Source organism: Myodes glareolus, chromosome 8, assembly GCF_982192425.1.
Source record: "Myodes glareolus chromosome 8, mMyoGla1.1, whole genome shotgun sequence".
Lineage (NCBI taxonomy): Eukaryota > Metazoa > Chordata > Mammalia > Rodentia > Cricetidae > Myodes > Myodes glareolus.
In genome coordinates this window covers 14,149,930-14,176,970 of record NC_142033.1, presented here as the reverse complement: position 1 = coordinate 14,176,970, position 27,041 = coordinate 14,149,930, and the positions used below count along the sequence as shown (strand labels likewise).

The following is a 27,041-nucleotide window of genomic DNA, read 5'->3' as shown; positions in this document are numbered from 1 at the left end:
ACATAGCTTAAAAGTTCAAGAACTTGGGAGCTTTCAGAAATAGCATTCCTGTTAGAACTTCCTGTTAGGTAAAAGGTGAAGATGTGAGATACTTTCAAGATAACATCATTCACCCCTCAATGTTTATGGTATGAAGATATTCACCTCAGGATGGTGAGAACATTGACAAAGAACCTTCCCTCTCACCTTGAGAGCATGCTGGAGGAGCATGATAGTGTAAACCACATTTTCTCTTCAAGGGAGAGGCTGTTACATTGCTTTGGGCAGTGATGCTCAAGTACAGCTTGCTTCATTTCAGAATCTTGAGTAAAGCAGGCATGTCAAGGAGACAGCAGCCACTGGGACAGTTCTTAAGCAGGCAAGCAGTAAGGTGGGAACCTGTGAATTCTCACCACCATCCATCAGCCAACCATGGTGTCAGAAACACCAAGAAATGTATGGGACCTTCCAGTTGGGGTATGGACCACTGTCCCAGCTCCCCTTACTCTTGTAGAGAAAGCATTCTGCTCTCCACTGATAACCAACTTCTCACCCATCTTTTAGAGGACGCAGTCAATCACATCTAGTTTCAACCTGCAAATCCTGCTTTTTCTGGAGATTTCATTACATTGGTTAGCATGCCCATCCTTTGACAGCCTCCTTTCTGGAAGATTCAAGGATGATGCACCTTTTAACCACCAGGAGGCAGCAGACAATTACAACAGAAGCTAAAGCCTCTGAACCTTGGTAGTTTGCAATGCAATACCAAGAAGTAACCTGAGCAGCTTAAGGCAGACTAAGAAAAGCTCCAAGTAAAGCAACAAATATTCTTAATACTGGAATATTCTTCACTGAAATGCTAGTTTGCTTTGGGTCTCAGGCTGAAGTTCTGGAGAGTGGATTTTGAGGGATGGTTGAGGGCTCCAGATATTTACTAGATTTAGCTGAAAGGAGAGGAACTTTCAACTATAACCACTGAACCAAACCAAGAGCTCACTTGTTACAGTGTCCCATGGAAACAATACTCCAAACTCACTCTACTGGTTTTCAAGATGAGATCTCACTACTGCCTGGGCAGCCCAGACTAAAGCAGTGTTCTTGTCTCTGCCTCTTTAGTAGCTAGGACCACAGTTGCATGCCAGCACCAGGTTACCATCAGCATTAGGAAACCTGAAGATCAAATAGCTAAAGTCCTACTATCTCCAGCTTTTGCACTTTGCAGCTTCTGGATTATAGATTAGCTATGCAGACTTTTAGACTTAAGTTTTAAACCATCTGAGTGTGTGTGTGGGGGGGGGACTCCAATCATATCATAAACATTATGAACCTGGAGCTCCCATGATTCAGAATCGAGAAAGCTGAAAGTCAGAATAATTTTATAAAAATATCTGAGTAATTCCTTGCACACAAACCATTTTTTCACTTTTCCCCACCTCTCCCAACTCCCATCCTTACACACATAATGCTTCCCCAATTGGATTTTTAAGGTTATATAAAATGTGCAGTTAAGTCTTCCACAAGTTTCTAAAAAGATGCTGACCTGGAGACACTCTTGTTCTGCTAAACTTAAAATCAATGAGCTCAAAATATTACCTATATGTAGGCTAGAGTCTGCCTTCATAGACCATCCCATTAACCAGTTGTTAACTGTAAGGTTCACAGCTCACCAGCAAGAAAACACTAAAGGGCACACCCTGTGGTCAAAGATTGCTCTTAAGTTTTTTACTGCTTTCCTTGGTTGAAAATGAAGTGCCCAAGAAGTCAGAAACCATACCTTCCCATAAATAAGAAAAGATCCTATAGAAACCAAGGTTAAGGACAACATTTTATTGCTACCAGAGGCTTTATCACCAGTCCATGGTTCAGACTACAGTGCCTTCTTCAGACTGCAAAGGGAGCTCAGGGTACAGAAGTCACTCAGAGAAAAACAAGGGGAATAACTTCTTATCAAGAAAATCCTGACAGCTTAATATAAACTAGGGTACTGAATTCAATTATAAGTTAGACTCAAATCAGGGCTGCCCCATAGCTAGACAGTTGCTCTTACTCATTTTTAAAAAAACAAGAACAGATCAGTTACAAAAATCTAAGTATGTGTTACATACATGTTTCTTTGGTGAGCACCCAGATATATTAACTTTATAAGAAATTCTTTATACAAATGTCAAAAATGCTCAAAATGTCCAAATTACACACCATTTTTAAGCTTTAAGATAAGCAAAAAGGTAAAAAAAAAAGTTATCTTGTTTTTAAACTAAAATGAGACACAAAATAAGAGAACTTTTTCAGTTACCATTGATTCATGTGGATAGCTTCAAAGTGCCCTTTTTGAGCTAACCAACTTGAGCCATGGATTAACATGGATGCCACACAAAAAAATTGCTTACTGAATTGCTTTTTAAAAAAAGTTGGGGCTACCTTTTCAGTGGGAGTCAGAAAACATATCAAGCACAAAGCTTATTAAGTATCCAACAGAGAGGCAAGAAAACACAATAGAAAAACGAGGACACTGGAAACAAGGTTTCTAGCATTGAATTTTGCAACTTTCCCCCCTAAACATTGATTTTTATTTTAGTTTTCTGGATATGGGGCAAACTATTATTTTAACAAAGAAAAAAGTGGAACTGACATAGTGCAAAGAACTTTATCTTTAAATATATTTTGGATCGAGTCTATAAATATATGCCTTTATATTAAATAATGTTGAATTTTAAGTAGCCACACAAAGGAACAAAAAGGGCACTTGTTTTTCTTTTCTCCTGGCTCACTCACTCAGTCTGATACAGCACACGCCCTTCTCTACAGCCTTCCTGGTTTACTGTCAGCCCTAGTGTGCATGGGAAGGTAACACCTGAAACTACATGACTGAAACAGGCTGCAAGGGTGGACAGGGAGAAGCATGCCCTTCTTGCCTTGATAAATCAGTGCTGCACACAGAACCCACATTCTCTGAAGCATTATCTTCATTGTAGAGCCGCTTAATCCCATCGTAGAAGTCGTCCACTTCCATTTCCTCCACTTTGCGTTTAGCAGAGGTATGCTTACACCCACTGGCAGCTGGGAGGTGATGGTAGAAGGCTGTTGTACTTCTGACTGGCACTTCTGGCTTGCTGTTGTCCTTGGAGAAACCTGGGCCTGAGACAGAGGAGGGATGTAATTTGAACGCTCCTCTGTCGCAGGACACCAGGGTGTGCTTGAGGGGACGGTAGACATAAACGGAATTTAGAGGCAGGGAAGACTGCAGAGCAGAAAGGTGATGTGCTGCCAGCTCCCGACAGTGGATCAACTGCGAGCTGTCCATCTGGACCAGGAAATAAACAAATGACACCCATCAGTAATTAACACAGTCCACTGTTCCTTTACTAGCCACTGTTTCATCCTGTGCCTCTCTCCCTTGAGCTTCTACCTCACTCACTGACTCTTCCACCTACCAAGCATTCTTCTCAAATATGCTTATATCCATGCCTCGAGCATAAATCTGCACCCGTGTGCTGGGCACTTACATCAACAGAGACTTTCTTTGTTCACTGCTCTATTAGCAATGGAAACCATTAAACTCAAGATGATGGGAAGTTTGCTTAGCAGAAAAATGAGTATTTTTTTTTAAACAACTGGAAATGTTAAGTCACATTTTTACAGAAAACAGTAAGACTTTATTAACAACACTACGTAACTACATAGTTTGGGAAATGCATTTTGTTGTTATCCTTTGTGGTAGTTCAGACAGTAATCCTTTCTGGAATCACACACACTTGACCCCTTCAATCTCTTGAACTCCCCCAATTTCCATAGTCATATGTTTGTTTCAACATGCCTTCATGGTCAAGCATATGATTATAATCATCTAGCCTTGCATCTGGTGACTGCAAGACTCAAGTTTTAGGCCTTAGGTTGTATCCATCCCTTTATGCCTGTGGATCATGATCCCCTGGGGTGGGGGGGTGTCAAATGACCCTTTAATAGGGTCACCTAAGACCACTAGAAAACAGATATTTATTTACATTATAATTCCTAATGGTAGCAAAATTAGTTATGAAGTAGCAACAAAAATAATTTTATGGTTGGGGTCACCATACAAGGTACTATATTAAAGAGTCGCAGCTTTAGGAAGGTTGAGAACCACTGCTTTATACTAAATGTTAAGTGAGTGCAATGGAAGGACCTCAAAGTTTTGCCTTCCAAGTGTCTGCCTTCACTTTAACTTATAGCACTGTCTGAATGACCTGTCACCATCTACTTCTCCTTTATCCCAATTTCTTCAGCAGCATGGCAGTACCTTCTGAACAAGCCACATGCTCTCTAACATGCTAGGAATAGGCTCTCTATAAATCTGAACAACGTACACTCTACACTCCTGGCAAACAGGCCAAGTCTGTCTAACACACAAATTGGCCCCTTCCCACTTTTCCCTTGTTTACCTGCGTCTATACGCTTTTCCCTCCAGAAAGCTTATCTTAGCCATTTAAGTATGAGGATCAAGTTGTCCCTGCTGTGCGTGTACATTTTATAGCACCATAAAGTTACTTTCCTTGTCTTTCTTTTTTTCTGCTTTTAGCTCAGGCTGGCTGCCACTCTTGGTTCTCCTGTTTAGCCTCCCAGGTGCTGGGGTCCAGGTGTGCCCCATCACACTCAGCTTATTTTGCACATTTCTTACCCATATTTAACAAAGCCTGCTCTACAAAGCGTTAACTGTCAGAAATCCTATGGAAAATAAATTCTACTAAAAGAATACATTTTGTTACATTAGCTGATCACTAAATATATTCACTATGTTAATAAAGAATCACCTGGAAGAATACACATGTAAAATTACATGAAACTATCAGAATATGTAACAGAAAACCTGGCATTCACCCCTGGTTCACTTAGCCTTCCCCTTTGTAAAGAATTTCCTAAGACACTATGGTAAGACATATTAATAGTGCCTAATTGTTAAGTTTTTGGTTTTACTTTTATTTTTGTGTGTGCATGCTCATGTCTGAGTGGGCACATATGCCATGGCACACACATGGAGGACAGAGCACAACATTGTGCAGTTTGTTTCTAACCTTCCACCACAGGCTCTAGAGATTGAACTCATGTGGCTTGGCTTATATGGACTAGATCTAATTATTAGCACAGTGATGTAGACCCTGCTAAAAACTAATAACAGCAGGTAAGAAATGGGGCTTCCAATCATTTCAAGCAGCATATAAAAGAGAACAGATAGACAGAAAGTCACAATGGACAAGCACTTAGCATCCTGAAAGAGTAAAAGTGCCACAAATACTCTAACCCCTTGTACACTGGTCATGATCCTGCAACTGTATTTAAAAAGAGCACTATTATCTCTGTTGATGAAAAAGAGGAATGAGTTATTTTTAATGATTTATTTTTATTTTATGTGCATTGAGGTTTTGCCTATTATATGTATGCATGCCTGTGTTCCAGGGACGTCAGGTCCACTGGAACAAGAGTTACAGAGCTGCCATGTGGGTGCTTGGAAGTGAACCCGGGTCCTCTGTAACAGCAGCCAGTGCTCTTAACCACTGAGCCATTTCTCCAGCCCCTGGGAGTTATTTTTTAGAGGTGAAGACTATCAAAAAATGTTAAGACATTAGACATTAAATAAATACCCTCTATTTGAACTCTACTTTCCATTGGGGTCCCAAAACAAACTTTGTCCAAAATAAATCCTAATCTTGCACAATATGAATTTGTCCTTTTAAAACAGGTCAGCCCCAATCTTCTGCTTTTGTAGTAAAGTGTACTTGTTTTAAGTACATATACTAGAATTACCAACTCTGGATGCAAACAAGTCCTTGATCTTTCTCTTAAAATTTAAGCATTTAAAATGAACCATCTATTATCAGCTCTGAGAACCTTTACTAGCCATTTTTATGACCGTCTCTCCCCATTTCAATATAGTAACCATTGCCAAAAATAACAACAAAATATTACTAACTACAGCTGACCAGGGGACTGTGTCAAGTAGCAATAAAACAGACTATCACATAGGTTCCCAATAAAAAGGAGCAGAATAGCATGACACATGTGATAGGTCCCAGAGAACCCACACATGGTAAGCAGCATGAAACACTGAAAATATCTGTTGGAATATTAGGTACCTTTCAAGAGTCACCAAGAGTTCATGGTAGGACTTATTTAATCCTCTAGTTTTAAATAAGAACATCTACTTTGACCATCACTTAGCAGGCAGCTAGAGAGACCACAACAGAATTCACACCTAATTACTACCTGATAGGATAATCAGGGTGGGTCCCTAAAGGTCAGAAAGTAGACGCCATGAGCACAGCCATATAAACAAACTACAATAAAGGAGTACAGAGAAGGATGTGGCCATCCTAGTGTGGAGATGCACAGCGACACAGGAGCATTAGAATGGGCTGGGTAGGGGGAGCCTAAAAGGAACAAGAGGCAGCTTGCCTTTCAAATCAGAGAACATGTGCCAAGTTCAGAAGGAGTACAGGCAGAGTGAAGACAGAACAAAATGCATGCAGAATAGGGGTGTGACTCAATGGCAGAGTACTTGCTGAACATGGGAGGGGGCAACACTGACACACTCTGATGTAAGGCTTCTGATACTAGAACCTCAAGTCTAGGTCTCATCATGGATCTACTTACAAAGAAACAAGACCTTGCATTCTGAGCTAAATAAAAACAGATGAACTTAGCAAGGCTAGACTATGCCCAGAACTAGCCATCATGCTGGCTCCTAAAGGATGGTACTCATGCTTACACACAAGAACTTCACCCACTGAGCCACCACTCCAGCCCTGGACTAGACTCTTTAAGGTTTGGGTATTATCAAAACAAAAGGGTTGGAGATGGCTCTGTGGATAAGAGCACATACTGCTCCTGCAGAGGACTCAAGTTCAAATCCCAGCACCCATCAGATAGCTCATAACATATATACAGCAATCAAACCACCACCAGCTCCTTTTTAGCCTTCACAACCACAAAGTTCTATGTCATCTAATAACTCTCAAATTCTCCAAACTGAAACTAACTGATGAGTAAATTGATTTCTAAGATCCTATCAAGTCAGTTAAGGAAAAGACAAGTTTAAATGAGGAATTTCTTTGGGCCCCAGAACATATACAAAGAAAATCACCATCTTGGGGCTGGAGTGGTGGCTCAGAGGTTAAGAGCACTGACTGCTCTTCCAGAGGTCCTGAGTTCAATTCCCAACAACCACATGGTGGCTCACAGCCATCTGTAATGAGATTTGATGCCCTCTACTGGCCTATAGGATATATGTAGGCAGAATACTGTATACATAATAAAAGAAAAGAAAAAAAAAAAAACAAAATCACCATCTCTGAGCTGTGAAAGGAAAGATTCAGTCTCTTTGGACACCAATGTGCAAATATAAACCTGAATTCTCAAGTGGCATGAGTAGAACAAGGCTTTTAGAGAGCTACTAACACACAGCACTATTGCTTTACTACATCTGAATACAATTTTCCTGATCTAAACTTTTCAGTATACTGAGGTGGTTAATATTTGAAACCATTTGAAAATGCCAGTTACAAACTGATATTTTTTTTAAAGCTGAATGAGAACCGAACCCAGGGCCTTTTCTACCACTGAGCTAAACCTCCAATCCTTCTTAGTTTTATTTTAAAACCATATAGTACCCTCTCAATTCCATTAAGGACACAAAAAGTGTAAAGAACATAAGTGAAGCTGGTAGCTACCTGTGCTTTCTGAAGCAGTTCAATCGTAAGAGGAAGCCAATCGGGAATGAGTTTCTCCATTTCCAGACTAACCATGGCCAGAGCAAGCATGGACCCTTTGAACTGCAGGAGTTGGTTGCAGGCCATACAGTGAAGTAGTTGCTTGGTCAGGAATGCCAGATGTTGAGACGGGCTCAATTTGGGCAAACTAAAAAGTAACTGAGGCCTAGTTGACACTGCAATGGCATGGAACTGGGAGTGGGGGTAGGAAGAAAAACCACAAAATTGTTATTTAAGGAAAATATCTAAGTATACATATAAATAACTTCTCGGGCAGTATGCAAGTTTGTAATTCAGTGATTTGATATATTTTCAGAATCTAATTTTTCCTTGACTAATTTCAAAGTTTTCTCCAAATCCATACAAAATACATCAACAGGTAACCTCTGTCCAAGTTACTGGACCAAGACTATGTGTTCATAGTAAGAACTAAACATTTTGGAAATACTTACAATGTGAAGAAAATCCAATGGTGTGGCTGTGTGAAGATCCCAATTCAACTTATCCAGAATAATTCTCTCCATCCTCAAAATCTCAGATGAGGAACAGCCACAGAAACTGTCTCTTGCCAATACCTTTAGTGCTGGAATTTTCTATCCAAGCAAAAGGAACAGGAAATAAACTCAATTTCAGGACAGAAATGAACTCATTTTCATTTGTTCTGACAAACAAAATGTAAAGTAATAGATAAAAATTCAGAAATAAAATAAACTGGAGAGGTGGCTCGGTGGTTAAAGAGCAGTGGCTGTTCTTTCTGAACCCAAGTTCAATTCCCCATATCTACATGGCGACCCACAACTATATTAACTCCTAGGGAATCCAATGCCCTTTTCTGACCTCTGTGTTCACCAGGCACACATGCATACAGTAACATACATACATTCAGGCAAAACACTAATATACATAAAATTAAAATAAATTTCAAAAAGATAGTTGATGTTCTAAAGCAAGCATTTTAGAGGGACAACACATCTAAACACTTAACTGAAACTGTAGTTTATAAGACAGTATTCATTTTACACCCCTAGAGGCACAAGTGGTCAGGCCCTGCTCTCAGACTACTCTAATGGCTTTGTGCAGCCCCTGGAGACCAGACAAAGGTGGCCAAGCTCCATCCTACAGAGAAAAAAAGACCAAGATCAGGCCACAGAGTCCCACCAATTTCAAGCCACCCTAGGAAGCCCTCCTCCTCAAGAAGTCCTATATAAAACCTGCCTCCTTAGTTCTTTGCTGTTTCTTCAGAGCAGAGGCAGCCACCCTCTGTGTTTTTCCCAATAAAACTCTTATGTGACATTTTTTGTGGCATTCCTTGGCTCCCAACCTTTCCTCTCAGAGCAATAAAGGTTTCATTAACAATAAATGAAAAAAACCTCCAAGCAAGACCTACAAAAACATAAAGAATAAATCTTAGAAGGATTCATTACCTCATCTTCTTCAACAGTCTTAGCAGCTAGAAAAAAACAGCTGATTGCAATACAATCCAAATATTTTGGATGGGCCTAGGATTTCAAAAAAGAGAAGAGCAACATTGGTGATTATACTGAGTTGAGCTTTTGCTGTTTTTAAAACTGAAATAAACATTTGGCTCACAGTTCCCCAGTTTACATCTTCCTAGGCACAAAAGTAAGTTTCTTTTTTGTTAAATACTATGGAATGCTCCAAACCTGAGTCATTTCCAAAATTTTAAAACAAAACAAATACTGTCTTCACAGGATTTCTCCATCTGTCACAACAGCATGTTTACTAGTGACCTATGGTTTAACATGGAAGTCCTTGAACAGAAGCTATGCCTGGGTGTATCTTACAATACTTACTTTTACTGTAGCTAAAAACCTGTCCAGAAGACTGCTTGCCAGAGCAAATGTTTCTGGGTAAAGGTTGAACTGGTATTTGAGTTTGGCCAACCATTGAATTACTTCATCTCTCTGGGATGGAGAAACATTCTATAAGGGAATAATTTAAAAAATAAAAGATCACAAGGTTTCAGTTATCATCAGGTGTACATTTAGAATTCTCTAAACACAGGGCTGAACAAACAGCTCAGCAGGTAAAGGCACTTGCTGCCAAGCTTGATGACCTAAGTTCAATCAGTGAGATTCACACAGTGAGGGAATCAACTCCCACAAGCTGTCCTCTAATCTCCAACATGTGCTGTGGCACACAAATGCCCATACACAAAATTAATAAATGTAACATATTTTTAAATGTTAGGAAATATAAGAGAAAATGTACTAATAAGTTAAAATGTTTTAAGGTCATTCAAAATTGAGATAGATGAAAATTTTATATATTATATCATATTTAACATTATCTTATAATTTACTTTATTAAAATCTCCACTATTCACTTCACCAAGTATCTTCAGATTGAATTAAGTTCAGATATTCAGGAAACAGAACATTTTAAAAGTTAGGTAAATTATTACTAATTGATAATTTTGAATTTTCTCAACTCTGAGTGAGGAAATACCACTCATTAGCTTATCTTAGGAACTATAAATGGACTATCAAGCAGAAGGATTAATTCATTAAAAACAAAACAATCATCTTAATTTCCCTAAATACTATTCTGAACTTTTGAGTAAAGGTTTATGTTTTAAAAGGTTAAATACACTTTAAAATAGTAGGGATTATTTTACTTTTATTTGAGTTTCAGTCACTACTAAACAATTAGTGTACTCCTGATGCTAAATGAACAGATCCTTTTGAGGACTACTCACAGGGCCAGATTAGCCCAGGTACGTCTCAAGCTCACTGTGTAGTTGAGGGTGACCTTAAAGTTCAGATCCACCTCTCAAGTGCTGGGACACAGAGGTGCACCACCACACCGAGTTTATTTAATTCTTGGGATTCTAGGACTTCATATGAGGAGACAAACTTTACCAATTGAGCCATATGCCCCAGCCCCTCGTATACTACAACCTGTGCCATGTAAACACAATGAAGTACCAAACTGGAATGGTGTTTTCAATAAAGGATCATGCTACAAAATATATTCAAGAACTGACTTATGCTAACTCATCTTTCTTTATGAAGTACAGTACAATGATGATGACACAAATACTTTTCCTGACTGCTGTCAACCTAAGCTAATTCTTTTATCCTACAAAATTACCTAACAGCTATTAAAATATTCAATGATGGGCTCTGTAGAGTGCAACTCCTCAAGTAGGAATCACAGCTAGAACTACGTTATTGCTTTTGGCTTCCTCTAGTTTTGCTAGGAACGACTTCTTGCTCATTGAAGTCCGTGCCACTGCATCTGCTGACTTCTCTCATTCCTAGTCCTCCTCCTCTATCTGCTGTCACTTTTGTCAGTTTTGAGATGGCAAAGTGTTCTTCTACATTACCAAATCAACCAACACACTTATATAATTCTTACATCTAGCTCCAAACTCGGTTATAATTGGTATTTTTAGTGGAGAATTAACATACACCTACCTTCTGGTCAACCCTTTTGGAACAACATCACAATGGTGAATAGAAATACTAATAATTTACAATCTGTTTTATTAACAACTCACTACAAAGTTGGTAAATGAGTGAAAGTTACATAAGTCTTATAGCTAAGCAGACCATTAAATGGTATTAAGCCAGAGTTACATATGGTGCCCTAGGGACACCTGGTTTGGTGTGGGAGTATAATAAATCTTCTTAGAAGAAACAGCAACTAATTCATATCTTTAAAAATGAGGTGAGGGGGCTGGAGAGATGGCTCAGAGGTTAAGAGCACTGGCTGCTCTTCCAGAGGTCCTGAGTTCAATTCCCAGCAACCACATGGTAGCTCACAACCATGTATGAGACCTGGTGCCCTCTTCTGGTGGGCAGGCACACATGCAGACAGAACATTGTATACATAATAAATAATTTTAAAAAATGAGGCGAGGGAGTCCTCTGTGCTACAAAATACAGAGAATCAATCCTAGAATTCTATAATCAAACAAAAAAAGACTTAAGACAGTTTTGAAAATAAAGCTGTCAGCCTGAACATTCTTATTGCATAGAGTTGCAGATAAATTTATGTCCTGTAGACTTTTGCCTAGTTTGACAGAAAAATGGAATCAAAATTTTTTTCTTTAAAAAGACAGGGTCTCATGAAGCCCAGGTTCACCTCAAACTTGCTATACAGCCAAGGATGATTCCCCTGCTTCCACTACGGGAATTACAGGTATGTACTACAACACCTGGTTTATGCAGTGCTGGGTATTAAACCCAGGGCTTCATGTAGGTTAGACAAGCAGTCTAACAAAAGAACTACACCTAGAGCCTAGAGTCAGGCTATCAATAATGTAAGTTGGATCAAACCTTTGACAAAACACCACTGTCTAGAGCTATGGCTTCTTTAGGTGAGAGGACATCAGTACAGCCTTACAGTTAGGAATTGGGTTAACCATCAGTTGGCAAGGTCCTTAATTACACAATTTCCTATATTTTCAGAGCCCCATGGTGCTACTAATAAAATCTAGCTCTGTTCCCTGAAGATCTCTGAGAAGTAAAGGTAGTTTCTTCTAATTAAGAAGTTGTGCACTTAAGGAAAATTCAGCCAGTCAAATAAACCAACAGTAAACAAATTCACAAGAGAGGTAGCAATACCATCTGATGCAGTTAGTGGGCTCTTTGGAGAGAAAAGGAACAATAATCAGAAGACACAAGAAACAGGAGCAATACTAACTATCCTGTCATGTCAGACATATAATCAAGAGGGAGAAATAACACTCCCAAATAGCAGACTATATCCTTATCTGGTACACTTGACTTTAAACAAACATAAAAGACTTATAAAAGATGAATACAAGGGGCACATGTCACTTTTTGCCTTAACCTTCATACTGTTAACTGTACTTAGGACTCTGATTTTTCCTTATATTATTTTACATCTCTGCTTCCATACTTTATTGATCCTTCTAGAGGAAATACTCCTTTCTCTATTTTACTCTATCACACACACATACACATATACATTTCAAAACACTGGGTATGTTTTGTTTTGTTTTTCTGTTTTTTGTTGTTGTTTTTTTTTGTTGTTGTTACAGTACTGCTGTGACAACCAGGTTCTGAAGAAGCATGACTCTGGAGAGGAATAATGAAGTGATAAGTCAGTATTCTAAGATAAGGGCAAGCAGCTAAGAGTAAACTAGTAGAGCATTTAGGAGAGTTACAGAGTGAGAGACAAAATCCAAGACTTGTAAAACCAAGGAACTAGTGGAAGTTGGAGGTCAGAAATCTCAAGGGGAAAAACCCACTTGGCTGATGGTGTTAGTTTTTCTTAGAGCTATGACCCATGTACCTGGCAGAACCATTTACAAGGAGGAAGACTTATTGTGCCTCACTGTTTCAGAGATTTCAATAGTGGTAGCATTGGAGGAGGAAGGGGAGAGAAGGAAGGAGGTACAGAAGTAAACAAAAAGGACAAGACAGGATCTTCTGGCAAACAAGGGGGAAAAGAGGAAGCAGGCAAACAAAAAAGGAGGAAGAGGCCAGGGACAAATTTCACCAAGGTCTGGCCCCAGTGAGGCCCCATTTCCTGAAGTTTCTGGCACCTGTGAAAATGGTGCCACCATTTGGTGACCTAGGTTTCTATACATGGGATCTGTGTGAGACATTTTATATGCAAACTCTAAGACTGATTTTCCTCTTAGACATTTCCTGAATGAAATCCTAAAAATGGATAGTATAGAGATCTAAAATCTTAGGCACACACACACACAGCTTCATTTTTAATAACAGGTAAAGAAATCACATTCAACTGAAGTCCAGCCCTCAGTCTTGACTACAATCCTTTCTTGGACTACAGTGATTGGTCCCAATTCAGTTTGTTGGCAAGAGGGAAGACTGAACTCTCTACAGAGGTAAGACTGAACTCTCTACAACAGGTCTGGAATGTGACACAACAGCAGTGCTTGCTTAGGAAGCAGAACATTCTGCTTTGACCTTCCAGCACCACAAAGACAGAATAACTAAGTCTATACCATTTTTTAAATGGTATAATAATACCATTCTAATAATAGAATGTTCAGTGTCGAATCAAAATTTATCAGGAATAACAACAAAAACCTAAGTAAACAAACTAAAAGCCAAGATAGGAAGCCAGGCAAGTGGAAGAAATATCTTTATCAGAATAAATGATTTATTACACATGATATCATAGGGGGTGCTAGAGAGATGGCTCACTGGTTAACTGCTCTATTAGAGGACTTGATTTCAGCATCCACATCATGTGGCTCACAAACCCCCTTAACTTCAAGGAATCTTACAAAGCTTCCTTTGTTTTAGAGAAAACACACACCCAGTAACAGACAAAAATGAATTTTGCTACATAAATACAACCAAAGGGCTAAAATTGAAATAGTAAGTGTAAATTAAAAACTCAAGTGTGCATCTAACAAAAATTACTTATGATTGGTCAGCTATATTTGTAGCCTTGAAAAAATTCTGTTAAGTCTAGGAACCAGAGAGATAGCCCAAAGAGTAAAGGCACATACATGCTGGCATCCCTGGAAACTCAAGTTTAACTCTCAAGACACGTATCATAGAAGAACAAAGCCCACACAAATGCCATGGCATAAACACAAGTGTGTGCCCATATCCTAAGTAGATAAATGCAAAGAAAAATTAAATTACATAACAAAAAATTTATAAATCTAAACATATTACAGTTAAAAGAAAAAATGCTAGAGAATAATTTAAGTGTCTATCTTAAATAGTAAGCTATGTTTTAAGAAGTAAAATAGCAAATAACAAAATAATGAAATTATGACAAAAAACAAAGATAAAAAAGCAGTATTTAAAGCAAATGTACTCTAAGTTGCAAGCTAACACTTCAATATTCATTATCAGGGCAACTGCTCATAAGAGCAATAAAGCTTTAGAGTTGGGGTAGAATTCTGTTAATAAGCACTTGTAGAAATCTGAGTTCACTGCCTAGCACAACAAAAAGCAAACACATGCACAATATACACAAAGCTAAATATCAAATATAAGCCAATATATTGTTGCCTAACAAAACAAAATTTAGGGATATATTAATGAAATAAGCCAACAAAAGACAAAGTCTAACTTACTATGCATTGGAGTTTACGCAGTGAAAGAAAACAATGGAATGGCAACACACACACACACACACACACACACACAGCTAAAAAGATAACTTTCTGGAAGTAAAATCTAGCTTAAGTATGTAAAGGAGCATCACTGAAACTACAGATTTACTCTACATTACTTAAAATTACTTAAATGGATGGAACCAGAACCCACTAAGTGGCCAGGAGCATTATTTGTGTGGGCATGAGTGTATGATCATGTGTGTGTGTGTACATGTAGAGGCTGGAGGACAGCCACAGGTGTCAAGGATGCTATCTACCTCTTTCGAAACATAATTCCTCACTGACCTGGAGCTCATAATTAGGCTAGGCTGGCTGATCACTGAACTACAGAGATTCTTCTGCCCTTGCCACATTAGTGCTGGGACAAGTGTGAGCCACCACACCAAGCATTTCTACAGCTCGGTTCCTTGAGCTTAGGAGGCAAACACTACCGGCTTAGGAAAAGCCTTGTAATAATTAGAAAGTAGAGCTTTTCTAAGATAGAATGGACAAAGGAATACAACTGCATTATCAGAGATGTTAAACAAAATGATCCTTTTACTGTACAGTTAGATTATATCTGCTTACAAACTTAATGCATACAAATACAAGTAGGAAGCAGTTTTAAAATACAATTCTAGAGTCCGTAAGGCGGCTAAGGAAGGGCATCAAGCTGTGTAAGCTTGACTGACATAAGTTTAACTCCTGGAACTCCAGTGAGAGAAGCAAAGAACTGATTCCACAACTGGTCCTCGGACTTCCACCAGTAGGGTGTAGCATACCCTACCCACAACAGTAATAAAGTTACAAATCCAACAGTTGCTACTAGAACTCAAAAGGTCTGGATGTGAGGAGTAAAATGATCCCTTGTTCCTTTTGAGATAGGGCATTATTCTTAGCCTTCTGGCCTGGAACTTTCAAAAATCTTACTGCCTCGACTTTCCAAGTGCTGGGGTTATAGGCATGCTCCACCACCCCCAGCTGAAAACTCCAATTTTTAAGAAAGTTTAGGTAATTCTGATCTATTTAGTCGCCAAGTAGTTCATGTAAACCTGTGTTTTAGCTGTCCTTAGCATAAATCCTGCTTTTGGAACCATATAATCAGGTCTTTGATACCTTAATGTTCCAAAATTCTAATAAAAACCACTTTAAAGTTTGTAACAGGACTTTCTTTTTTTTTTTTTTTTTGCAATCAAAAGCACTTTAGCAAAAATAAATGCAGACTATCTGAAAGGGTCACTGTTATTGATTTTTCCCTAAATTTATTTAATGCAACTGTAAAAACTTCAACTATTCTATAGAACTTTTCTGTAAGTACCAAGAACACACAATAGACCACTACTTGAATAAATTATAAAGAAGCCATAACCATTCATTTAAAGGTTTAACTCTGAGTGTGCTAAAAACATACCTGAAAACCCAGTACTTGCTGGTAGACAGAGGAGGATCAAGAAACTAAAGGCTAGCATTCACTGGCAAAGCAAGTCTGAGGACAGCCTAGGCTACAAGAGACCCCGACTCAAAACATCATCAGAAAGTAATAAATGCGAGTCTACTGTATGTCAGAAAACAATGACACAACATCACCACCAAGGAAATGCAGTGGAATCACCAGGAAACTATACTGTGTTCTCACAAGGGAAGTACAGACAGGGGCGGGAGTCACAGGTGTAACAAGATTATTTTCTTGCCTGGCCACATTTTGCTCAAAATCCAGGGGTGGTGGGTGTGTTGGTCTAAAATGAAAAAGAACTGTAAGAATGGCCTTGTACTTGCAGAAGACAAGGAAAGGGAAGTAAAAGAAAGCAGAAGCAAGCACCACAAAAGGAAACTCTAAAATACTGCACTTTTCTATTTTTATCAGCACTTAAAAGTAAGTAACAGTAGAAAGGCCAGCCCACGACCAGGAATTAGATTGCTCTTTTATGCCTAAACCCATATCCTCTCCTATTCCCATCAGATCAAGCCCACTCTAAGTTTAAAGTATTAAATAGAATTACTTGGCATTGCTAAAAGTAATGCCTTGACTAATGCCCTCCTGGTCTGACTCCATTTTGTGTTTTCTTAGACAGTTCTCAGCCCTCTACCCATCCTGCTCCTCCCAACAGTCCCATCTGCCTTGGCAACACACGTGAGATTTGGTATCAGGGACAGCAGGATGGCTCAGTAGATAGAGGGAGCTAGCAAGCTTTGTTGGATCCCAGAGAAGGGAGAAAATCAACTTCCACATAAATACTGCATGCAGTACCCACACACATAAATAATAAATGTTAGTATTTTATCTTACACTTCCCAGAATTTTTGTAAACTAAACTACTTGGCTGAAGAATTTTACTCATCTTTTAACAAACTAAACATCCTTTAGTTTGTAGATTATTTGATAAGGGAATATATTAGAGATAATATAGAAATGTTACAATGAAAGAGATCCATTAACATAACTCATGATTATTCAATTTGAAAAACTTACATTTTAGTCTAAGACTTTAGCTATATGAATCTGTAAGATATACTTTCTATCTTTTTGTGATCATATATATTTTTGTGACATATTTTAAACAAGCAGTTTAAATTATGTTGTCCTGTTTAAAAAGTTGTTTCAGGGAAGGAAAAAGAAGTAGGTCCACCTTGTAAGTTTCGAACCTGTCTTGTTCTCTGTTACCTCAATGACACCTGTTAGCTTGGCTACAGAATAGACTAGGTAAAGTGGTAATTCAGCAATTTACTGCAGCAATTCAAAAGTCTCACCTTCACAGCTATGTTGCCAATGGTTATTATAGTTAGCTGCATACTGACTTAAGGAGGCCAAGGAGAAAGGGGAAAGGGAGTTCTTTTTAAACTCTGCTGGAAGGCTTTGAGTCCCAACACAGTCAAGAAATTAAAAGTTTTCTCCATTCATATCTTCAATATGTACAACTATACCTTGAATATAGCAAATATTCAATAAACATTCAAAGAAATCTAAGCCACACATTCATACTAAAATAGAATGGAAAAGTATAAGAGACTGCCTCAAGAAAAGACTCAAATTGTAACTACTATTCGAATATTACCGAAGTCCTGAACAACACAGAACTATACTTATCTTAAGAGAATCAAATGATACACTAAATGATCATACCTAAGTGTTCCTACCACAGACAGTACTTATTCAAAGTCAACTAGTCTTCAACATGCAAACTGATAAACAGCAGATGCAAAAAAGATTTTTTCAGGTTGTAGGAAGAGTTAAGAGTAGAAAGACTTCAAAAGTCTATCAAACTAAGATAACCTGTAACAGCAATATTTGTCATTTTATCACTTCTTAAAACTTTCCTGGCCACTCTTCTACACCCCAAGCACCTTGTTAGGTACTAGAGATACAAACATGTACAAGTCTTACATAGTAAACTGTTGGCGTGGATAAACTGTTAGTTACTAACTACCAGAATATGATTAAAGTACAAAAATGTCTGAAGGAGAAAGTGTATACACAATACCAAAGAGTTCACTTTACTATCTCTCAAAGACTTGCAACACTGCCATGACCTTAATAACTCACTTAAACTCCTTATAAATACTAACAAAGAGGTAAAGATGTCCCTCTAGAAACAGCTTACCACTGAATTAGTCTACAAGGAAAATGAATGCATGTAATTACTTATAACTCAGGTAAAAAGTTTTATCTTACTTTATTCGGAAAGATGATGTTTCCTAAAGAATGTTTTTCCTTGTCTTTGCAAGGTCTTGTGTAGCTCAGGTGAGCCTCCAACTAACCTTAAACTTGTCTTAAGTGCTAGGATTACAAGTAGGCTCCCCCACACCCAGCTGAGAACATATTTAATAATACAAATATTCCCAATGAAGCATTAGGATAATGCATTATGCCAATAGTACATTTCTAATAAAACACTTGTTTTGAGAGAAATTACCTGATTTGTACTCATTTTCGGCACATTGACCTTCCACATCTGGGCTTCCCTGGAGATTGCCCTTTCCAATAGGAAAGACAATCTCTGGTTTTCCAAAGGTCCTGGAAACTTCATGATATCCCTTTGGATCTGCCTGTCACCCAGCTTGATGTGGCTACCTAGTAAAATCAAATATAATGTTCATTGCTTAATTACAGAATAAGTATAATATACACATTTATAAATGTTAGCATTTATTAAACAATTTATAAAACAAAATAAGAATGTTATGAGGCAGTATAGGATTTTATAGCTCTTTAAAATGCCATATATTAAAGCTAGCAGTAACATTAGATAAAACATCCTCACTTTAAATCTGAAATTCTAAAACCACTGACTTTTTATTAAAATTCTTAGCAATAGTTGTCCCAAACCTTCTCCCTAAAAATAAAGTAAAACTACTAAGGGCCATAAAACTACTACTTTTATTTATCATTAAAACATATTAGTTTAAACATTACATTAAACCATTTTAAGTTATGTAAGGGGAAACAAGACTGATTTAAGGGATTGTTATCCTATGTTTAATTAAGGCCTTCAGTAAAATGTTCAGATGTTATCAAGTAAAAAAAACAAAATATTTTTAGATGAGTGAAAAATGAAGACATAGAAAACTGACAAGATGCAAAGAAAGCGGTGGGCATTAAGGGGAAGTTTAATTCCTGAAAATGCCTATATTAAAATATCCCAAATCATCTGCTTAACCTCTACCTAAAAAGACAACGGAAGTCACGTGTGGTGGTGAATGTAACCTCAGCACTTCTGAGGACCTGTGCTATTCAGCAAGACTTTGTCTTAGAAAAAGAAAACAAAAATGGCAGGTAGTGGTGGTGCATACCTTTAATCCCAGCATTTGGGAGGCAGAGACAGGTGGATCTGGTCTATAAGAGCTAGTTCCAGGACAGGCCCCAAAGCTACAGAGAAACCCTGTCTTGAAACAAACAAAAACAAAGAACGAAGAAAAGAGAAAATTTCCTTAAACATAAAACAAAAACAAACCCCAAACTATAAACCAGGCCTGGTGGTGCACACTTGCAAACTTGGGAGATAGAGACAGGAGGATGAGAAGTTCAAAGTCATCCTTTAGCTACATTGCAACTTTAAGGTCAGCCTGGGCTTTTCAGATAATTATTTAGTTGCTGGAACAATGTGATGAAAAGGAGAAACAATGAAATCAATTGAGAATTAGTATGAAGAGGTCCAGTTTAAATGTACCTCTAACTGAACTGGTTCCTGTACTAAGTGAGAAAGTATATTTTTAAAGGACACTACTAGGGATAAATGGAATGTTGACTATAGGGTTACAGTCTATATGCATCAAAATTACATTCACTAAAATTTAAAACTGTACTGTATATGTAACTCTGTAACAGAATATTCCTACTCTTACAGAGATACTGAGCCTTGGGAGTAAAAGGTCCCAGTATGTGCCACATACATAAAACAAAAAACAATTTGGAAGCATTTTTGCACTCCTAGTAAGGTCTGAACAGGGATGATCTTATCTGCTATCCCCTCCTTGACCACATGTACACCAGAAATACTGGGTCATGGTTGATTCCAACACTGGGTTCAATCTCCATGTCATCCACTCTTCTTCCGACTTGCAGAGCTTTCTGTAGCTCCAATTCCTCCCGCTAAATTTGCTATCACTCTATCAGCATCACGTTTTGGAATTGTGTAGGCACACTCCACCTTCCTTTACCAGCGCCTGGACATAAATCCTACCTTTGGATTTAACTACGACCACTGCTAGACCTGCTTTTTCAACTAACCACGAGATTCTTGACCACTAACAGTTTCCAGAATTTAGCACCATGCCCAACAAATAGCAGTTTACACTTGTCAGGTGCTTATCAATCAACAGCCCCCGGTGGTTTGCTATTTGGCCAGCTATTCTTTATTTTGACCTAGATAATCCTCCATTTAAAGATTAACAAGCACATAAGGTAAGTTGAATGCTCTTCATTTCTAAAGAAGTACATGATCAGAACAAACTCTTTGCTTCTAATCTTGACCCCTCCCTCCTAAAAAAAAAAAAGACAGGGTCTCACTAAGATAGCCCTAGTTGTCCTGAGACTTGCTAGCTATACGAGCTGCTGTTCAAATGTTCAATGGCTCCTCAGTGAGGGTGAAGTCGAAGTATTTTACTTTGCTATTCTACGATCTCCAGTTGATCCATCTACCTGATACTTCCCGCTAGTTTACCGCAATGTTTAACTTCTGTTTAAAAGATCTGCGGTGGAGCCGGAAGCAGAGGGCACTGAGCGCTTCTTTAAAAATTCGGCATTTTTCTGTCCTTTACGACGCCTTCTAGTATCCTCCACCAACCCAAGCCCTAGGTAACGTTATCCTCCCGCATTACCGCGGGGTGGGGGCACACTACTTGCTTGGCATTCACTCTGCTTTGCCCCGTATATTATCTTCGTGTGTCCCGCAGGATCGGTAACCCCGGAGGGTGGGGGGTGTGTCCCCTTCTTCATTAGCCTGACTCGCGGAGTCTGTTAACTGGCACCCCAGTCGATGACGCACCGTGGCTACAAGTTACTTGGGGACAGAAACACCGGACTGAATGGAATCCCACCCAGCTCGGCCAGAGGTGGCAGGGTGGGAGGAGTGTCCCCCAAGGGACCCTGATAAGGCCTGCCGAAGGACGGGTCCTAGGGGAGCGGCGCGCGCCCCCGCAAGCCCCCCCCCTCCGGCGGCGCGCACGGCGGCCGCGCCGCCGCCCTCACCTTCTTCTCCTCCTCTTCCTCCTCCTCCTCCTCCCCGGCAGAGCTGTAGGCCTCACAGTGGTGACGCGGGGTCATCCGGGGACCCGTTACCACCTCATGATCCTCGGCGCGCGGCAGCGGGGCGCGCGGGACCAAGGGCCGGGCCGACTGAGGAGGGAGAAGAGGGCGAACCGGGCCGGCGGGCGCGGGCACTCGGGTGGGACGCACGGCTGCGGCCGAAGGGTCAGTCAGCGAACTAATTCCATGATGACCCTGGGCCCGAGGCCGCCGCCGCCGGTCCGGCTCCTCCGACCGCCGCCGCTGGTGCCCGGGTGAGGAGGGGGCGCCCTCTCGCCATAGGGCGGCGGGGGCCGGGGAGAGGCGCGGGGTGAGGCCGGCTCTGCCCCTGCCCGGGGGAAGCGCCTCCGAGGGGAAATGGTGGAAGGGGGGGAAGGGGGAAAAAAAAAGAAAAGAAAAGGAAGGGGAAAGGGGGAGAAAATAAGAAAAAGCGAGACAGAGGCGCTGGCGCGTCCGCTCGCGGGGAAGACTGGGGAGGGAGGGGCGAGTAAAAAGCGCCGGCCGCCTAGCTCCGCCCTCGCGGACTGATCTCGGCCGCGCGCGGCTGTAAACAACGCAAGGGTTCTCTCTTCAACTTCCGGTGTCCCACGGGAGCCTAGAAGAATTTGAGCAAAGCAGAACCTCTGGAGAAGATCTATGGAAGGAGTTGGCATGGGTGAGGAAGGAGGAAGTGCGTTTGATGTGCACAAAGAGAAGGAAAGGTGTGCGAACTCGGTGACCTTTGGGAGCGGAAGAACCCTTCTCCTTCCACGCGGTGACGTAAGCGGCTTGGTTAGCCGAGGAGGCGTGCAGCCGCCGGAGAGTATGCTGCGCATGCGCCTCTGTAAAGAAAGGCGTCCCTAAGCGCTCGCCTCAGGGAAGGGTTTCTGGGCGAGCGCCTGGATCCAGCCTAGAGTCTCCCGGTATTTCCCAACCTAGCTTGTCTCTCTAGCTCCTAAGCGAATTTCATGAACGGAACTGGTGATATTTTGTGTAAAGATCACATTCTCTATTACTTCGCCAAAAAAATTCATGTTGTACCCTTTATATTGACGATGATGGGCGTGTGGCTTTTTATTGGTCTGTGGGTGTTGGAAGACTCTGAAGCACTTTAGAAATCAGAAAAACTAAGAGGATCATATCCTGGGTGCTTATGGCCACTTTAAAATAGTGGATCACGCTACCGACCGACGCCTTGGCACTGGGCCAAGGGAATTCTAGTCACCAAGCGATATGTCTAGGAAGTTTTATTCCTAGTGTTAAAACGGACCCTGTTTTATCATGTTTTATCAGGGTCCGTTTTATCTCTAGGTAATTAACGAATGTGAAATGTGTTTTATTAACTTGGAGTCCTTTTTACTCCAGTTGGTAGATTTTGCTTGTCTTATCATGGTCTTATTTGCTGACACTCTTAGCGAATAGCTTTGGGGAGGGGAAAACTGGAACTCAACCATTTATATAGTCACGTACTTATTTTACATCAGTGAAGAAAATGTGGACCAGGTTCTTACAAAACTGGGATTAGCTTGAAGACAGAGAAGGCCCCTGCCTTGAAGGAGTGTGCAGTTTCAGCACGGTGAATAGCCATTGAACTAATTATCACGATTGGAAATCGCCTAATACACTGTCGTACTGTACAACCATCCCCTCCCTAGAACAGAAGGTCATAGATGTCAGGAATCTCGTAGCCTTTGTTTTACGCTGCATCTCTGTGTGATATTGAGAATATCTGACGACTGGCTGGATAAACGGGCGCCAGTAGCAGAAGTGTCAAGATGGAAAATTACAGGCTGCTTTGGAACCACCCTTAGCTGGTTGGGCTCCGTGAAGGTTTCTTTGAAGAAGTGACTAAGACGAGACTTGAAACCACTGGGCAAAGGAAAGTCCGAGCAAAGGAAGCAACGTGTGCAAAGGCTCATCTTCCTCTGAGACTCGAGGGGGAGAAAGCTGAGGCCAGAGAGGAAGATTCCACGGAAGGCAGAGGTGAATAGGAAGCGCTGGAAGGATTTCAAGTAGGTTAAATGTGTGCCTGGCATGTCTCCACCTCAGGCTTATTCTGTATTGTTACCTGGTTTTTATTTTATATGACCTGTTGGGGTGCGGTGTCAGCCCGGACACTAAATTACCTCTCTGGACCAGACCCCAACATAAACTATCTCTCTCTGGACTGGCATGGAGGCGCGGAAATAAAGACACAACTCACGGTTTTTTCGGGAGGGAGATTCTCAGTGATCCCTCATGAAATCCTGAGTTCACAACCTGAAGAGTTTCCCTCTTTTTCTCCAAACAGCCTTATATATCAAAACATAAACTGAGGGGGGAAATCATTAGCATTCTGTTTCCTAGGTAACAAGGTGAATGGCTTTTAGTCTCATCCACAACTACCTGTGCTTTCTGTCACGTCTTCCTGGTCAGTATGCTAGCTCTGTCCCGTAGGCTGAATTAGCACCTCTTTTCAGGCATCCTTCAAATTACAAAGAAAGGAGCAAAACAACATCCTGACCTCTTGTTAAGGTAGAGACAGCCTGTCTGGAAGGTTACGTGACCACTTCAGGTGTGGCCTGTGGCTTTAGAGCCTGGCTGCCATACCATATAGAAGTATGGGCCTACAGTGAACAACATTTTAATGGATAATCGTCTCAAGAGCATAGATAGCCTTTCTGCATAATTTATTGCGGCACAACTCTGTTGTTGCACTATACAATCAATTCTGGTTCCCTTCCTGCAAGAAGAATGATTGGGGAAGATACAGCTCAGCAGTAGTCTACTCGCTTAACTTGTGCAGGGGCTTGGATCCAGTCCCTCTTAACACTACACAACGTACGTGTGGGGGGGGGGGGCACGTGTGCGTGTGTGCATGTGTGCGCATGTGCGTGTGGCTCACCACTGTCTCCACCTCCAGCTCCTGGTGATCTGTCACCCTCTTCTGGACTCCAAAGGCACCGGCACTACACTGGCACATACCTAACAGACACACACACACACACACACAATTAAAAATCAAATCTTATTTTTAGAAGAAGATACATGCGGACACTCACAGAATTGTTCACACTATGTAAAAGGAGAAACAACCGCAGCTGGCCCCTCTTCTTCCTATTGATTGTTTGTATTTCTGCTTACAGTGCAGAAGATTAAATGGCCACTGGCAATCATAAACTTCAAAAGGAATAAGTTTTTAATTGAGAGCTCCTAAATACCCCCTGGTTACAGTTTAATGGACTTAATTTTTATGTCAAACAACTTGATAAAATGCTCATCAAAAGCCATAAAAATGTAAATACTGTTGGATGCAGGAATAACTTCAAAGAGGGTTATGCATAAAAGGTATTAGATATTTTTCATGCAATAACTTCATTGACATGTAAGCCATCTAGTTAAAGTATGCGGTCCACTGGCTTTTAATATCATCACAATCCATTTTAGAACATTTTCATCACTTTGAATATAAACCAAACATCAGATTTCTCTCTAACCCTATAATGGCTCTATCAAGATCTTTCATTGCTCTCCCACTTCATCCCTCTCCCAACTCGACCATCCCATTTCCTCTGCTTTACCGCCCCACCTCGCCCCCAGTTTACCCAGGAGATCTCATCTAATTCCCCTTTCCAGAGTGACCCATGTATGACCCTCTTAGGGTCTTTCATGTTACCTAGCTTCTCTGGAGCTGCGGACTGTAGTCTGGTTATGCCTGAACTGGTCTTCCCTATGATCAGATTGGTGACTACCCCAACTGTCATCATAGAGCCTCCATCCAGTAACTGATGGGACCAGATGTAGAGAGCCAAGCTCTGGGAATCCAGTCGAAGAGAGGAAGGAGGGAATATATGAACAAGGGAGGTCAAGATCATGAAGGGGAAATCTATAGAGACAGCAGAACCAAGCTTATGAGAACTCACGAACTCTAGGTGGACAGCTGTGGAGCCTCCATGGGACTAAACTAGGCCCTCTGCATTTGGGAGACAGTTGTTTCGCTTGGTCTATCTGAGGGCGTCCCCAGCAGTAGGACCAGGATCTATCCCTGGTACATGAGCTAGCTTGTCGGTTCCCATTCCCTATGGTGAGATGCCCTGCTCAGCCTTAATGCAGTAGGGAGGGGCTTGGCTCTCCCTCAACTTAATGGGCCAGGCTTTGTTGACTCCCCATGGGAGCCCTTCCCTTTGAGAGAAGTGGATGGAGGTGGCTTGGGGAGGAGGTAAGGGGGGCATGAGGGAGAACTGTGGCTGGAATGTAAAATAAAATTTAAAAAATAAAAAATTAATTAAAAATAATAAAAGAAAATAAACCAAACCACCTTCAGGTTTCATCCTCCAGTCCCATGCCTGCTCTAGCACAAATCAACATGCATGAGTTTCTACCTCCCTAGATTTATGTATCTGGAACATTCATTGAAACAGACCTTATGTGATTATGTGCCTTCTAGAAACCAGTACCAATTGTCTGAAGAAAAATATGAATATTCTTCACCATTTAAAAAACGTTTGAAACTTTATATTTTATGTGAATGGGTGTTCTGCCTACCTGTGGGTCTGTGTTGGATCCCCTGGGACTGGAGTTACAGACAGTTGTGAGCTGCCTTGTGGGTGCTGGGAATTGAAACCGGGTCCCTCAGAAGGGCAGCCAGTGCTCTCTTATCCCCGAGCCATTTCTCCAGCCCTGACCATTTATCTATTACACTTTGGCTCAGGATCTTTTCATTTTTAATAACTGTATTTTATAATGAAGTATGGTTACATGATGGAAAATAATAAATCCCCTTAGAAAATAAGTCTTACAAAGACAAATGCATTGGTTAGAAATTTATGGGTTTTAGTATTTTTTAAGGAATGTTTTCCAAATAGTAAGTTTTTAGAGTGTCCGCCTGCAGGACGGTTTGTGGCTCACTATGTGATAGGCACAGCACTAAGCACATGGATTTTATCTTCTTTTTAATCCCCAAGTCAGTAGGGTGCTGCTGTTGTTTGTTTTTGCTGCCCCAGTGTTGTGAAAGAGAATGCAGTAATTGTCTAAGGTTGGCCACACAGAGGGGTAAGCCAGGCAGGACTCAACCCCAGTTTGACCTACTCCAAAGCTTGCTTATGCTTTCAGGTACCATTTCTGATTTGTCCCTGTGGATATTTCTGGCTTTATTAAATTTCTAAATAAAAACACATTGTGATTGTTTTTGGCTTTCCTTTAATCTTAGAATAATATATTTTTAAATATTTTATGGTTTATTTAGCTTTATTTTATGTGCATTGGTGTGAATGTGTCAGAGCCCCTGCAACTGGATCTTCAGACAGTTGTGAACTGCCATGTCGGTGCTGGGAATTGAACCCAGGTCCTCTGGTCCTCTGGAAGAGGAGTCAATGCTCTTAACCACTGAGCCATATCTCCAGCCCTATTTTTTAGCATTCTAGTGAATTGCTTTTACTTTTGTTTCAAAAATGTTTGCCTTGTTTTGGATAAATGATTATAATATTTAGACTTACTGGTCATGGTGGCACACACTTTTATCCCAGCACTCAGAAGGCAGAGA

At 40.5% G+C, this 27,041-nt stretch overlaps 1 protein-coding gene across 3 annotated transcripts; it reads right to left on the bottom strand.

Moving 5' to 3' along the window:
- Positions 1-1,791: 1,791 nt before the first annotated feature.
- Ccni (cyclin I) lies at positions 1,792-21,685 on the bottom strand. Of its 3 annotated transcripts, XM_085691621.2 has the most exons (7): positions 21,485-21,625; positions 18,711-18,868; positions 9,533-9,661; positions 9,143-9,217; positions 8,171-8,311; positions 7,680-7,910; positions 1,792-3,280 (listed from the first exon to the last, which is right to left on the bottom strand). In XM_085691621.2, the coding sequence occupies exons 2-7, from the start codon at positions 18,822-18,824 to the stop codon at positions 2,837-2,839; spliced, it is 1,134 nt and encodes a 377-aa protein (XP_085547747.1). In that variant the 5' UTR covers positions 18,825-18,868; positions 21,485-21,625; the 3' UTR covers positions 1,792-2,836. The 3 variants fall into 3 exon arrangements, with proteins under 3 accessions (XP_085547747.1, XP_085547749.1, XP_085547748.1); XM_085691623.2 differs by lacking the exon at positions 18,711-18,868 and having other exon boundaries at positions 21,485-21,685; XM_085691622.2 differs by lacking the exon at positions 7,680-7,910.
- Between the last annotated feature and the right edge of the window lie 5,356 nt (positions 21,686-27,041).

Coding starts and splice junctions, on each gene's coding strand:
- Ccni (XM_085691621.2), bottom strand. CDS start 18,824: ATGAAGTTTCCAGGACCTTTGGAAAACCAGAGATTGTCTTTCCTATTG. Junction 9,218..9,532: donor GGTTTTTAGCTACAGTAAAA/GTAAGTATTGTA, acceptor TTGAAATCCTAG/GCCCATCCAAAATATTTGGA. Junction 3,281..7,679: donor AACTGCTTCAGAAAGCACAG/GTAGCTACCAGC, acceptor TTCCTGGTCCAG/ATGGACAGCTCGCAGTTGAT.